This window comes from Muntiacus reevesi, chromosome 2 (genome assembly GCF_963930625.1).
Source record: "Muntiacus reevesi chromosome 2, mMunRee1.1, whole genome shotgun sequence".
Lineage (NCBI taxonomy): Eukaryota > Metazoa > Chordata > Mammalia > Artiodactyla > Cervidae > Muntiacus > Muntiacus reevesi.
In genome coordinates, this window is record NC_089250.1 from 267,522,577 (window position 1) to 267,535,500 (window position 12,924).

The following is a 12,924-nucleotide window of genomic DNA, read 5'->3' on the forward strand; positions in this document are numbered from 1 at the left end:
TCGAAACCCCGCCTCCCCTCTGACGTCAGCACGTCCGGCTGCCTTGGTCCATAAAAGCGCTGAGGTAGCGTCACCTCTCCGTGAAGTTTCCGGCCTGGAGGTATTTGTATGTTTCCCTGGACGATCGTACGCCTCTTTGTCGCGACAGCGCTTGCAGCAGCCGCTGACAACTTGAGTCCTCGAGCCCGACGCCGGAGGGCGAGATGAACGCGCTGACCTCCCGAGTCGTCCGAACCTGCGATCTCTCGTGGCAACCTCAGCCGGCACTCCTGCCTCCAGGTTGACGCTCAGTCCAGAGCTGGTGAGTTGAGGGGATCGGAACACCTAGGTTCCGAGGGGTTAGGGGCTGGGACCGGACTCCTGGCCAGTTAGGAGGCGGGAGCTCAGACTTCTGAGTTCCGGTGGGTACTAAGGAAGGCCTGGGAACCTGAGGGGTTCTGGAGGGGTGGGAGGAACCCCAGGGTTCCGACTTAGGAAGCAGAAAGAATTGGAAACTTGGGAGTCCTGAGGCAGACGGAGGAGGGGTCTGGGAGCCAGACTCGTGGGTCCCCAGAAAAGTAACCATCTAGGGATCGGAATTTTTGAGTTTCCAAGGCGGGAGTGGGTGATGGGGGCTGATTTGTCAGTCCTCAGGAGGTTGAGAGAAGCAAGGACTAGGACTTTGTCCCCAAGAGAAGCAAGTAGAGGACCTGCGTTTTGACTTCCTGGGACTAGGACTTAAGGGTTTGAGAGCAGATGGGGCTGGGGGCTTGTTGACTAAGGGAAGGAGAGAACTGGGGATTCCTGGGTTATGAGAGAAGAGGTGGGGAAACAAAGGTCAGAGATGGGAGTGGCTGGGATCAGAAAGGAATGTGGGGCAGAACTCCTGCGTTGCTATTTGTGTTACTATTTCTGTTGCTATGACTCAAGGTCATCCTCTGATGCTATTCCCTTAAATGGCTTCTAAACTTGACCCCTTTTTTCCCTCCCTTTTCCCCAGCTCAGACAGATGGCTCCAGGCCAAATGCCCCATCAGCCTGCCCACTGGAGAGGTACCCACCCCTTCTTCCTCCTGTCCCCACTGATGGGCCTTCTCAGCCGGGCGTGGAGCCTCCTGAGGGGCCCAGGACCTCCAGAGCCCTGGCTAGTGGAAGCAGTAACCAAAGCAGATCAGGGAGGAGCTGGCCTGGAGGATGAAGCAAAGGCTTCTCTGGCCACCTACGATGCCCCCTGGGGCAGGCAACCTCAAGAGGAGACCGAAGACAGTGGAGCGGCTGAGGAGGACGGAGAAGCCTCCCCGGGGGCCTGTCCTGACCTGGAAACTGAGAGTTCTCTTCCCGAAGTCTGGGGACTTTCAGATGATGATGATGAAAAGTATGGTGGGGAAGAAGCAACTGGTGTCCCTAGAGAGCAGGAAGAATTTATGGATGGCCAGCCTGCTCCCCTGTCCCTCAGCCTTCTGATGAGATCTCTGCCGGACCTTCCTGGGGAGGAGGAATCTAAGGAAGAAGCGGTTACTGGAGGTAAAGAAGTGACCGCGTTCTCTTTTCCTCTGTCACACTGGGAGTGTTGCCCAGGGGAGGAGGAAGAAGAGGAGGTGGAGAATGGAGAAGCCATTAGGGTGTGCGGCCTGGTAAATGGAGCCACAGAAGGAAGAACAGAGACTGAAGCAGCCACGAAGACCTCCATGTCCCCCTCATCTGTAGGCTCCCACCTCAGGGCCTGGGAATGTTGTTTGGGAGAGGAGCCTGAGGAGGAGGAGAAGGACAAACAGGCTGAGAAGGGAGATGCTGACCCAGGGCCACACTCCACAAGTCTAGCCCAGAGGCCCTCACTCAGGACCTGGCAGCATCCATCCAGTGTGATCACAGAGGAGGAGGAGGACAGTGATTCAGACGAAACGAGGGCTTCCCCTTCTGTCCCAGCCACAAGTGCCTTCCTGAGCGCCTGGGTGTATCGACCAGGAGAAGACACAGAGGAGGAGGATGAAGAGGAGGACTGTGATTCAGAAGCATCTGAAGATGAGGGAGAAGCTGAGGTCTCCTCTTCCATCCCACCCACAAGTGCCTTCCTGAGCGCCTGGGTGTATCGGCCAGGAGAAGACACAGAGGAAGAGGAGGACTGTGATTCAGAAGCAACTGAAGATGAGGGAGAAGCCGAGGCCTCCTCTTCCATCCCACCCACAAGTGCCTTCCTGAGCGCCTGGGTGTATCGGCCAGGAGAAGACACGGAGGAAGAGGAGGACTGTGATTCAGAAGCAACTGAAGATGAGGGAGAAGCCGAAGTCTCCTCTTCCATCTCTCTGACAAGTACCTTCCTGAGTGCCTGGGTGTATCAACCAGAAGACACAGAGGAAGAAGATGAGTATGAGGATGAAGATGATGAATCAGGAGCAGCTGACTTGGGACCCAGCCCCTCCCTTCAGACCCAGAGTGCCCTCCTCAGGGACCAGATTTATCAGCCTGGAGAGAAAACAGACGGAGCGGAAGCTGCTGAGAAGTGGGGAGAAGCTGAGCCCTGCCCCTTCCGAGTGGCCATCTATCTACCTGGAGAGAAGCCTCCGGTTCCCTGGGCTCCTCCTCGGTTGCCCCTCCGACTACAAAGACGGCTCAAGTCTGCACAGACCCCCACCAGGCATCCGGACTTTGAACCTCTCCCAAAGACCAGAAAGGTGGGTACTGAGAACTTAGATCTTTGAGGTTAGGGAGGAGAGGGCTGGGAGCTGGCACTCCTGGGTCTGGGGACCGAAGGACTGGAGGCCCCGACTCCTGGCTCCCCCGTGTTGTAGAGGGTTGCATGTGAGCTCCATTGGGAGGGCTGGGTTCACGTTAATGCAATCCTTTGCAAGAGGCTGGCCCCTGTGGGAGGAAGGAGCCTCTGAGCTCATGTCAACCCCAGGGCCCCACCTCTACCTTCAGTGAGTCAGCTGGGGAGTCCCTTGGCAGGCGAGATAACAAGCCAGATGACAAGCGTTGTTGTGCAACTCATTTTTCTCTTGTTTCTCTTTCTCCCCACCTCCCCACCTGCGGCCCTTTGTATCTCGTGTGTGTATGTGTGTGTCTCCCCATGTCTGTGCCCATTCATCTACAGGTGCGCTTCTCTGAGAAGGTCTCCGTCCATCCCCTGGTTGTCTGGGCAGGACCGGCCCAGGCAGCCCGCAGAGGCCCCTGGGAGCAATTCGCCCGGGATCGAAGCCGCTTCGCCCGACGTATCGCCCAGGTCCAAGAGGAGCTGGGGCCCTACCTCTCCCCTGCTGCCCGGGCCAGGGCCTGGGCACGTCTCGGGAACCCTCCCACTTCCCTGGCCACCGTCCCTGCCCCTACCCGGACCTCACCGATGTCCCCCATCCAGGCTACGCCCTTGAGCCACCCTCTGGCCCCTCCCTCCCCTCCATGTGTGTCTCCTAGCCTAGACCTCAGTGGGAGGCGTGGCTAAAGTGCAGTAGTTTTTGTGTTAACTATTTATTTATTTGAATGTTAGTTTACAGAATGAATAAAGCTTTTTGTAGTAAGCAGCGTCTCTGTGTGTGTCTGAACTGACAGCATCCACTACTCCTCAGTCCCCAAGACAGTTGACAGGGGAATACATAAAGGCCAGCATGTCCGTGGAGGATAAACTACATTTCCCATCATCCCTTGAATCTGCCTCTTCCCATCCTGAGGCTTCTTTTGAACTAAGGACTGGTGGTTTTGTCGGGGTGTGGTTTTTTTTTGTTTTTTTTTTTTGCTTCTGTCTACATTTTATTAAACCTAGGACAGTTATCTCCCCAAAGGGTCTGGGAGCTGAACTCACTAATTCCTAAAAAAGGGTTAAGCTCCAGTTTTCTGTGTGCTCCTGAAATAGACTTATCCTCCCTACTGGCAGATGTGGTGAGTTCCCCAAGGCTTTTACACTTATAAATGTACCTGATTTCACATTTTAAATCCTATGTCCATAAACTTTCCTTATCTGTAAAATGCGGCTAATAACTGCGCATACCTTATGAGTTTATAAGATCCCCAAATAAGTCATAATTAAAACAATGTTAAATAACATGTTAAGTGTTGGCTACTACTGTAACTATTCTTTCACCCACACATGCATGTCTTCAATTACCCATCTTACTGCTCCAACTTAAAAAACTCTTCTCAGCAGTTCAAACAAGAGTGCTCCAAATGTCCTGCACCTGGTCCAGCCTCATACTCTGCCCCTCCCGACTAGTTCCCCAGGCTGATGCTACACCACCCTTTCATTCGGAAAACCACCAACCTCCCTCCCACCTTTATATGAGCTACTGCCTGATGTGCCCGTCCCTGACCTCTCTGGCTCAGCTAGTTCCTTGTGGTTATTCAAATGTAGCATAAAAGTATATATATTTTAGAGCTGCCTTGCTCTGACCCAGCCCTTATATTTTCCTCCTTTATAGTAGGCGAGCCTTTTAAAAAGACCCATCCTCCATGATCGGACTATGATTTCAGGAAAGCAAGTGTTGCCCAACAGCCCACTCCCTAGAGCACAGAACGGGGCGCCCAGGCGCCATCTAGTAAGTATTGGTTATTAGTAAATTCATGTAAAAGAAGGCATGTTGAGGCCCTTTCTTTAAGTGAGCAGGCACAGAAGCTGATGAGAGTTATTTATTGAATTTACTCACATGCCAGCTTCCCATCGAAACTGGACAAGCAGATGGCAAAGGCTTGGAGTGGGCAAAGTGGGAAGCGGAAGTCCATGGTGAACGTGTCTGGGGCTACACGACCAAACTGGAGCACGAGGTAGTCCGCTGAAGAGGAAGTCAGGAACTGAGGGTGTGTTAGTTCCCTGCCGCGGGCCTCTAAGGCGCGAGAACTACGACTCCCGAGAGGCTGTGCGGCGCTCTTATTCCGCCCAGAATCCCGGAAGCGTGTTTACATGGCCCTCTGCCGTGTAAACTACACTTCCCAATAGGCTTTGCAATAGCGTGGAGTCTGCCCTCCCTACATAAACGCTCAAGTGCTAATAGGAGAAGTATTTCTTCTCCTGCCCCCTTGCCAAGGTAAATAGGTTCCTAGCAGCTCACGGTCATCCGGATAAACGATCTGGAAGTTCTTGACCGAGGCCCGCGTGACCCGACCATGAAAATTGAGCACGTAGGCGCCGCTCTTCTCGTTCCACGATGGGGGTTTATTTCGCAGCAGGACCAGGCCCTGCCTGGCTCCCCGTTGGAAGCGACTCAGGAGCGATTCTTGTTCCTAGAGTAAAGTAGGGGGCGTGGTTAGCCAACTACCAACCAGCTTTTTTCCTCCGAACGCAGAATTCTGAGTCCCTAGTTTTCCCTTCCTAAGGCATATAAATCTGACAAAATCCTCAAGGCTTATGTGACCTTATGTAACCCATCGGCCCCCTCTCCTCTTAGCACCTATGGCCGGTCCCCCAGACCTTCCTCCTCCACTGACCCAGAGATTCTCAAGTTTGGTGGACTCACATTTTGTGGCTGGACACACATTCTCTGGTTCTGGGCGTTGATTTCCGGAATAACAACATTCATTTTCCGGGGCCCTCGGAATCCCAAGACGTTGGTCTCCTGAGGGTGGTATGCTCCATTTGGCCTGCTTCTTTCTCCCTCCCCACCGTTCTACTCCTCTCTCTCATCTCCCGGAACACTCACATAACATACAGCCGCCAGCTCCTCCCTGATCCGAGCAGTCTCCGGAAAAAAATGTTTCCTTTCCGGATTCACCCCATTGTCGAAGATGCTGTACTTGGTGCCCAAAACATTAGATCTGCTCCAGAAGGGAAGTGGTCAGAATAAAAACAATAATTATTCCTGTTTTGCCGTACATTAACTGCTTTCCTATGTCATCTCATCAAGTCTTTCGATCCATCCTCTTACGTAAGACTCATGTTCCATGTACCAGTCCCAGGGCCCTCTCTTCCTTTGGGGAGGATTTTTAGGCTCCTGCCTTGAGGCTTTAGCAACACTCTTCCTCTAAGACAGAACTCACATATACCAACCCTCTTCTGTCACAGGAACTTAGGAATCCCAGCTCGCTCCCGCTCAAGAAATCAAATGTCTTTAATGTCAGTCATGCCTCCGAAGTCTTCAGTTCTATTCCCAACCACCCTGGAGTTATAACTTGAAGGACTACATAACCCATCAGTCCCTAAGAGAAAAAGTTCTAGAGGAGGTGGAACTTGTACCCTTGGACTGCTGGGAAGTGTAGTTCAATCGTCCCCTTCCTCCCACCCCTTGCCACCTGTTTAGCACACACATCAGGACTCTGCCCACCTGACTTTGCCCACAAAATTGTCCCCATTCCGAGACAGGTCTGTAGGGTCCAGAGAGATGAGGTAATTAGAGGTTGTGCTCCTTTTCCTCTTGCGCCCCGCCAGAAGGAAGTGCTGTGGATGTGATAAATAGCCCATTAGAATCGACTTCTGATATTTGGCTAGAGCTAGGGGTCCAAAGACCGGGGCTTCCTTGGTGGCAGTGGTGCTAGTGGTAAAGAAGCGACCTGCCAATGCAGGAGACCTTAGAGATGCGGGTTCGATCCCTGGGTCAGGAAGATCCCCTGGAGGAGGTATGGCAACCCACTCTAATATTCTTGCCTGGAGAATCCCATGGACAGAGGAGCCTGGTGGGCTACTATCCATAGGGTCACAGAGTCGAAAAGGGTTGAAGTGACTTATCGTGTACACAGGGGTCCAAAAACAAGGAAATACCATGTCCCAAGACAGAGGAAAGGGTTATAGAGCAGTAAGTGTCCTAAGGCTTGCTGGAAAGGAAAGGTAATCAGTCCTGAACATTCACTGAAAGGACTGATGCTGAAGCTGAAAGTCTTAATACTTTGACCACCTAATGCAAAGGTCTTCTTCATTGGAAAAGACCCTGATGCTCGGAAAGGCGGGAGAAGGGGATGACAGAGGATGAGATGGTTGGATGGCATCATGACTCAGTGGACATGAGTCTGAGTGAGTTCTGGGAGTTGGTGGACAGGGAAGTCTGCCATGCTGAAGTCCATGGGGTCACAGAGTCGAAAATGACTGAGCAACTGAACTGAGGCTTGCTGGTAGATGCAGGAAGTCAGCTGGGTCCTGAAAAGGGAGCCTCATTTCACATCTTAATATCTCCCCCTACTCCTTCGGATATTGGGCCCAGGGCTGAGGGAAAGCCAAGGCAGGGGGCGAACTTGCCTGGCAGGCAGGGCCTGGCTTTAGAATAGGGAAGGACCTCACTTGGAACATTACAGCAGGACTTTAGTGTTTCATCTGTGAAAACCCGGTCTGGCACTGAGTAGGGGAAAAGTCTCTTTCTGGGGGAGAATGAATAATTGAGAGGCAGTCACACGTGAGAGAGAAATGACCTGAGAGGGGCGTAGCTTGGCTATCAGTGGAAAATCCACGAAGGGAGAAGCTTAGCTCCTGAGAGGGGCTGGGGCCTGTCTCAGGATTGGGTGGGACTAGGGCCTAGATTTGGATCAAGTGAGAAGTGAAAGTCACTCAGCCGTGTCCAACTCTTTGCGACCCCATGGACTATACAGTCCATGGAATTCTCCAGGCCAGAATACTGGAGCGGGTAGCCGTTCCCTTCTCCAGGGGATCTTCCCGACCCAGAAATCCAACCGGGGTCTCCTGCATTGCAGGCGGATCCTTTACCAGCTTAGCTACCAGATAAGCCCCAACAAAAGGTGGCCGATACCTGGAGGGTCTGTAAGCGGTGGGGTTTGGGACTCTGAGGGGGCATGGCCTACCTGTGAGCAAGGCCAGCTCTATTTGAAAGTGGACAACCCTGGGTCATGGGATGGGGAGGGCCTATGCCACTGGGCTCTGAGAATAAAGGAGCCCAGTTCCCTGAAGGGCAGGGCCCGGCGTTGGAGCTGATTAGTCTTAGCTCAATGAAGAGCAAGGCCTCGATTCGCCTAAGTCAGTCTTGACCTCAGACCCTGCGAGATGGGACTTGTTTCCAAGCTGCCAGACCACACCTTCCGGCCGTCGGCCGCCTCCAGGTAGAGATAGTAGAAAGGGAACATGCCCTTGTCTACACCGCTCTTGTCGCGGCTAATGCAACACTGCACCATGCGAGCGCGCATCGCTGGCCGCAGCACATATGCTTTCATGTCTTCGCCCAGCCGAGGGCCTAGGGCGCAGGGAGGCGTGTGGGGCGAGCTCCCCACATCGCCGCTGCCCACACCGTGCGCGCCCTCGGACACCACTTCGACGGCCGTCCCTGGGGATTTCGTCATGGTAAACTCCGGCTCCTCTTTCTTCTCTTCCAGGTCTTCACCCTGGCCCACACACCAAATTCAAGTTGAGAGATAGCAGACTGGCCCTTCTCAGCCGGCTCACCCTCCCCCGCTCCCCGTGGTTCCGCTGTCTCTCGACCAAGTTTCTGTCTATTGGTCAAATATCTCAGCTGCCTGCTGATTGGCCAGTACGGTTCAATGCCCAAGATCAAACCCCAAGATCGCTTCATTTGTTGATTGGCCAGTAACATTAGCCACACCCATTTCACCTACCCATTGGAGAATCCTCTCGAAAGCACTGCCCATTCCTTTAATACCCGTGTTCACAGGGTCTATATATTAACATATAATACCGCCCAGATCTTCTCAACTGAAACTATCTCGCTTTCATTCCTACCAAAATGAGTGCCACCTGGCCCTTTCCTATCACTATTTCACCCTCCCCAAAGCTCACTGCCTTTTGGTGGGCTGGGTTTTAAGGCATATGCTCACATCAATTCTGATCCTCTAGGTTGAAAATAAATGGTACACACAAAGAACTTCTGCTAGCCCAAACATAACAGGTTCCACCCACCAGTAAAAAGGGCCCTTGACTGGGCTGCAGAATTTTAACGCCCCGCGAGCCTGAGACTAGCCCTCCTCCTCCTATATCCTTATTGGCTGTGCCACCTCCCACCTTGTTGGAGGCCAAGTCTCCAAGGCCACCGTCACCATCCATTCCAGGGCTTGATCTGGCACTGGGCACTTCGTATTCATTTCCAACATCCTGTAATTTGCTCTCATCCTCAGCACTGGCGCCTAAGGGGTAGAAAAAGCACTGAAAAGACTGAACTCAGGACACCTGGGTCCCAGGAGCTTGGGACAAGGTCATCAGTGCTGGCTGGAGGTCTGAACTCCCAGGTTTCCGACTCCTACTTATTTATCATCAACTTCACTTGCCAGATCCTCCTCCTCCCCTATGTGCACAGGAGGCTATACAAGTTGAGAAGTCTGTGACTGCCCTGGATCTAAGGACAGGGAGGGATTAGAGTCCTCTCTTTCCGTTGTCCCAGAGAGAGCATCCGGGAGACTGGGGAACTAAAATGGGAGGAGGGAGCAAATTTGGGGTTATAATGCAGAGTCCTGTTATTGAAATCACTGGTCAAGTCATGAGAATAAAAGGAAATGTCCCTACCATTGAATATTATAAAGAAAAAGGAATGAAATACTGATAATGCTACAAAATAGATAAACATTGAAGCAAGCAAAAGAAGCCAATCACAAGAGATTATATACTGTATTATTCTATATATGAAGTGTCTAAAGAGACACAAATTAAATTAGTAGTTACTTAGGTCTGGGAGAAATGGGGGGTGGGGCAGTGACTGATAAAATGTATAGGGTTTTCTTTTGTGGGTAATGATAATTAATAGTCTAGAATTCATTGTGGTGTGTGTTGCACATCTCGGGTAAATACACTGAAAACCATGGAATTGTAAATTTTTAAATGAGTGAATTGGTATAATATGTGAAATATATCTCAACAGAGCTATTACAGAAAAGGGGGAGGAAGTGACACATGGACCAGTGGACCAGATTTCACCTGGTGTCGCAGAAATTACCAGATCGTTGGTGGGCTGGCCAACCTTTGCGCAACAGAAGAGTCCCCGGAGGCTCTTCACAAGGAGGCGGCGAGGCAGGAACATCCTCCACGGAGACTTCCTCCAACTCCAGATCAGAGCTGCCTGGTAGTCAAGAAAGGGAGGAGAACTGGAGACGGGGATTTCTGAATACCAGGGAAGGAAGAGGGCTGGAGATGCAGATTCCTGGGTATTGGAGGAGAAGGTTCATGACCTGGACTCCTTGCGGTGAAGCATATCCGGGCCCCCGGGGGTCCTTTGGAGACAGCAATGACTGAGTGGTTCTAGACTCCTGAGTTCTAGGGGGAGTGGAGTTCCGGGGTATCAACCGCCCAAGGATTTGAGATTACCTGCTTCTGTCGGCAGTAACAGAGGGTCACGCTCGCCACTGCCATCTCCACCGCAGCTCACGGTGCCCAGGATACCGTGGGATACAGTGCACAAATGCGCCTCTGGTACATTCTCCTGAAGGAAAGGATTCCTGGGGCCTGGGAGGGGGTCTGGGAGAAGGTGTGGCGAGGCCCATTAACACGAAGCACAAAATCCTGGTCCTCTGAGAAGATCCGCCTCCTCGCTGGTCTCCCAAACCTCGTCCCTGATTGACTACCCAAACCCTCGAGAACCACTCAGAACCCGAACCCCAAGACTCAAACAAGCACAGCCCTACCACTAAACTGTCGCGATTCCGTGTGTAAACAATCCCACGCCGACTCTCCAATAAATCGGCTTTAAATTACCCAGGCCTGGCCCCGGGGCTTTGCCTACTTCAGCCCTCCGGTTTCTTCGGAGCTGCGTCCCGGCGCTTTTCCAGGCACCTCCCCCAATTCTCCCAAGCCCACGAGTTCCACGACTCCTTAGACCCCGTCCCCACCCGCACTCTCTGGGCGGTCCTCGGCTCTCCCAGGCTCCACCCTAGCCGAATCCCAGAACTCTTTCGGGGCCCGCCTCTACTTGCACCAAACCCCGTACTCCCCGCTCTCACAGGCCCCGCCCACGGATCCATCAGGCCCCGCCCCCGCGCTCTAATAAAGCGCCGCCACCCTCCACGAGCTCCGCCAGGCTCCTCCCCTCTAGGCCCTTTAGGCACCCCCCCCCACACACTCCCACAGGCCCCTCCCTCCAGCCTGAGCTCCTGCGGGACTCGGGGCACCTTTCCTCACCGGTGGCAGCCGAGAAGCGCTCCTCCCGCCTCCTCGGTCTCCGCGGCCGCACTGAAGCGTCAGGATTGGCCTGAACCATGAGGGGCTCTTGGCGCTTCCGTCGCTGCTTCTTCTCAAACAGACGCCACTGCAGGAGCGGGAAAGAGGTGGGGTGGGGGTCTAGGAATCGAGCCGGAAGACAGGAGTGAAAGGGGGCCTGGGGCAAGGGGAGTCCTTGCATAGGTGGGAGAGTTCCAGGCCTTCAGTCTCTCAGCAACTCCTTCCATAGAACCCTGAGTCCTGGCATCCAGGCCCCTCCTCCCGAAGGACCTAGGAGTCCTAAGGACCCAGAACCCTTGTTCCTTAGAAATTTTGGAGTCTCGTCACCAAGACTTGCTTCCCGAGGATTCCGAATTCCTGTTTTCTCGCTTCCCAATTGCAAAACTTGAGACTCCGAGAGAGCCAATGAGGACCAGGAGTCCCAGAGCAAGTCCTGGGGGTGGGACTCCTGAGGGGGTATGGAAGATAGAAGGGGAGGTTGACAGGATTCCTGGGCACACAGTACCTGCTGTTCCAGCTTCTGCAGTCTCATAGCGGCAAGCTCGTCTCCCAGGGCCCTGAGAGAGGTGCAGGCTCGTAGTGACAGCAAGCAGGGCACCCCCGTTGCCCAAGAGCCCTTCCCCTTCTTCCCGCTGCCTAACTTAGGGTTCTGAACACTTGTGAGGTCACAGAAGAGATAGAACCTGAGTGTGCTCCGCCAGTGCTGAAGTTCTTTCTCCCTGCACTGGCCTATCTAGAGTTCAGGGGTCAGAGATCTCAAGCCCCTCCTATCTCAGGACTCAAAGCCCCCAGCCCTTCCTCTTTCAGACCCAGGGGTCCTCATCTGTAGCTCCCTCCTGTTAGGTAGGTAGGACCCAGAAGTCCAAGACCCCAGCCCGTCCCTGCAAGGCACACAAGAAGAGCTGCTGAGCAGGTGTGGGCATAATCAAAGCGCCCCCTTGCCCCCTCCATCTCTACCCTTGCCCATCCCATTTCCCCCACTCACTCTTTCTTCCATGTATCACTTTTCCGAGACATTCTGGAGAAGCAAAACAAGGAGTCGGGAACCAGACCCAACATCCCAATAGACGCTGCCCTCCAACACCTGATCTTAAGTTTGGGATTTTCTCCTGGACCCAGGCAACCCAAATTCCAGTGTCAGTACTTGTTAGGGACCCTGAAGCCTGTTTCCAGCTTTCACCACTATCAGGAGCCCAGAAGTCCAGCTTGCTCTTCCCCCAATACCTAACTCTCTCCTTCACCCAGACATGAGAACTCAGGACTCTGGACCCCAAACACCCCATCCCCAGTGATCCCAGACCCCCAGTACCCACCTGCCTGGGATCCTGGAGACCTCTCCTTCTCTCTTGCCTGGAGAGGCTTTTCACATTCACACAATTCCTTGCCTGTCTGGCCAATTTCTAAACATAACTGACCCTCTCTTTGGAAATCAGGGACATAATCTCTGGCTCTCTGGGAAGTAAGCAGGGGAGAAAAGAGGGCTCAGAGGGAGGGCAGGAGATTCCCTTGGAACCTGCCCTAATCCCCCTCCCTTCTGACCCCACCCCACGCTCCACTTCCAACAAAGCAATGACCTTTGGCCTCTGCTGCAGCCTGGCTACCCTGCTCCAGGGGTTCTAAATTGGAAGAACATACAAGTGTTCCTTAAAGGGACCTGCGAGGGGCCTCATCGCAAGCTCTCTTCTCTCTTACATAAGAAACTTATAATGTGACCTGTGCCAACTACTATCGATCTGTAATTTACAGTCACGTCCAGGCGAGAAAATAAATGAGAAAACTACAACTCCCATGAGCCAAAGAGGCCAAGATGCCCGCGGAAGTAGACTCATTTTTGCCCCGGTCCGAGAGGGAGTTGTAGTTCTCTTTGAAAGTCTCCATTCTTTCTCCTAAAAAGCAGGATATGTGGCGTCAAAAGGTAGGGCTTCCAAGAAA

The 12,924-nt window shown here is 53.1% G+C and overlaps 2 protein-coding genes across 6 annotated transcripts in view; one reads left to right on the forward strand and one right to left on the reverse strand.

Annotated features, from left to right (window-relative positions):
- Nucleotides 1-57: 57 nt before the first annotated feature.
- On the forward strand, nt 58-3,490 carry PPP1R15A (protein phosphatase 1 regulatory subunit 15A). The gene is made up of 3 exons (XM_065926468.1): nt 58-301; nt 980-2,650; nt 3,070-3,490. The coding sequence occupies exons 2-3, from the start codon at nt 989-991 to the stop codon at nt 3,412-3,414; spliced, it is 2,007 nt and encodes a 668-aa protein (XP_065782540.1). The 5' UTR covers nt 58-301; nt 980-988; the 3' UTR covers nt 3,415-3,490.
- A 1,111-nt stretch (nt 3,491-4,601) lies between these two features.
- TULP2 (TUB like protein 2) overlaps nt 4,602-12,924 on the reverse strand; it is a 32,603-nt gene continuing 24,280 nt past the window's right edge. Inside the window, exons 3-15 of one of the 5 annotated variants that reach the window (XM_065926475.1) lie at nt 12,306-12,444; nt 11,978-12,010; nt 11,498-11,549; nt 10,954-11,080; nt 10,144-10,293; nt 9,776-9,898; nt 8,851-8,972; nt 7,914-8,216; nt 6,221-6,333; nt 5,600-5,714; nt 5,417-5,515; nt 5,012-5,183; nt 4,602-4,735 (exon numbers count right to left, since the gene is read on the reverse strand). In XM_065926475.1, coding sequence (XP_065782547.1) covers nt 4,602-4,735; nt 5,012-5,183; nt 5,417-5,515; nt 5,600-5,714; nt 6,221-6,333; nt 7,914-8,216; nt 8,851-8,972; nt 9,776-9,898; nt 10,144-10,293; nt 10,954-11,080; nt 11,498-11,549; nt 11,978-12,009 — 1,542 coding nt within the window. In that variant the 5' untranslated portion in view covers nt 12,010; nt 12,306-12,444. Of the gene's footprint in view, nt 4,736-5,011; nt 5,184-5,416; nt 5,516-5,599; nt 5,715-6,220; nt 6,334-7,913; nt 8,217-8,850; nt 8,973-9,775; nt 9,899-10,143; nt 10,294-10,953; nt 11,474-11,497; nt 11,550-11,977; nt 12,843-12,924 lie in introns of those variants that run through there. The other 4 variants (XM_065926477.1, XM_065926476.1, XM_065926472.1 and 1 more) reach the window with 4 other exon arrangements.

Excerpts from the sequence above, each read along its gene's own strand:
- PPP1R15A (XM_065926468.1), top strand. The coding sequence starts at position 989 with ATGGCTCCAGGCCAAATGCCCCATCAGCCTGCCCACTGGAGAGGTACC. Across the intron at positions 2,651-3,069 it reads CTCTCCCAAAGACCAGAAAG|GTGCGCTTCTCTGAGAAGGT; the intron begins GTGGGTACTGAG and ends ATTCATCTACAG.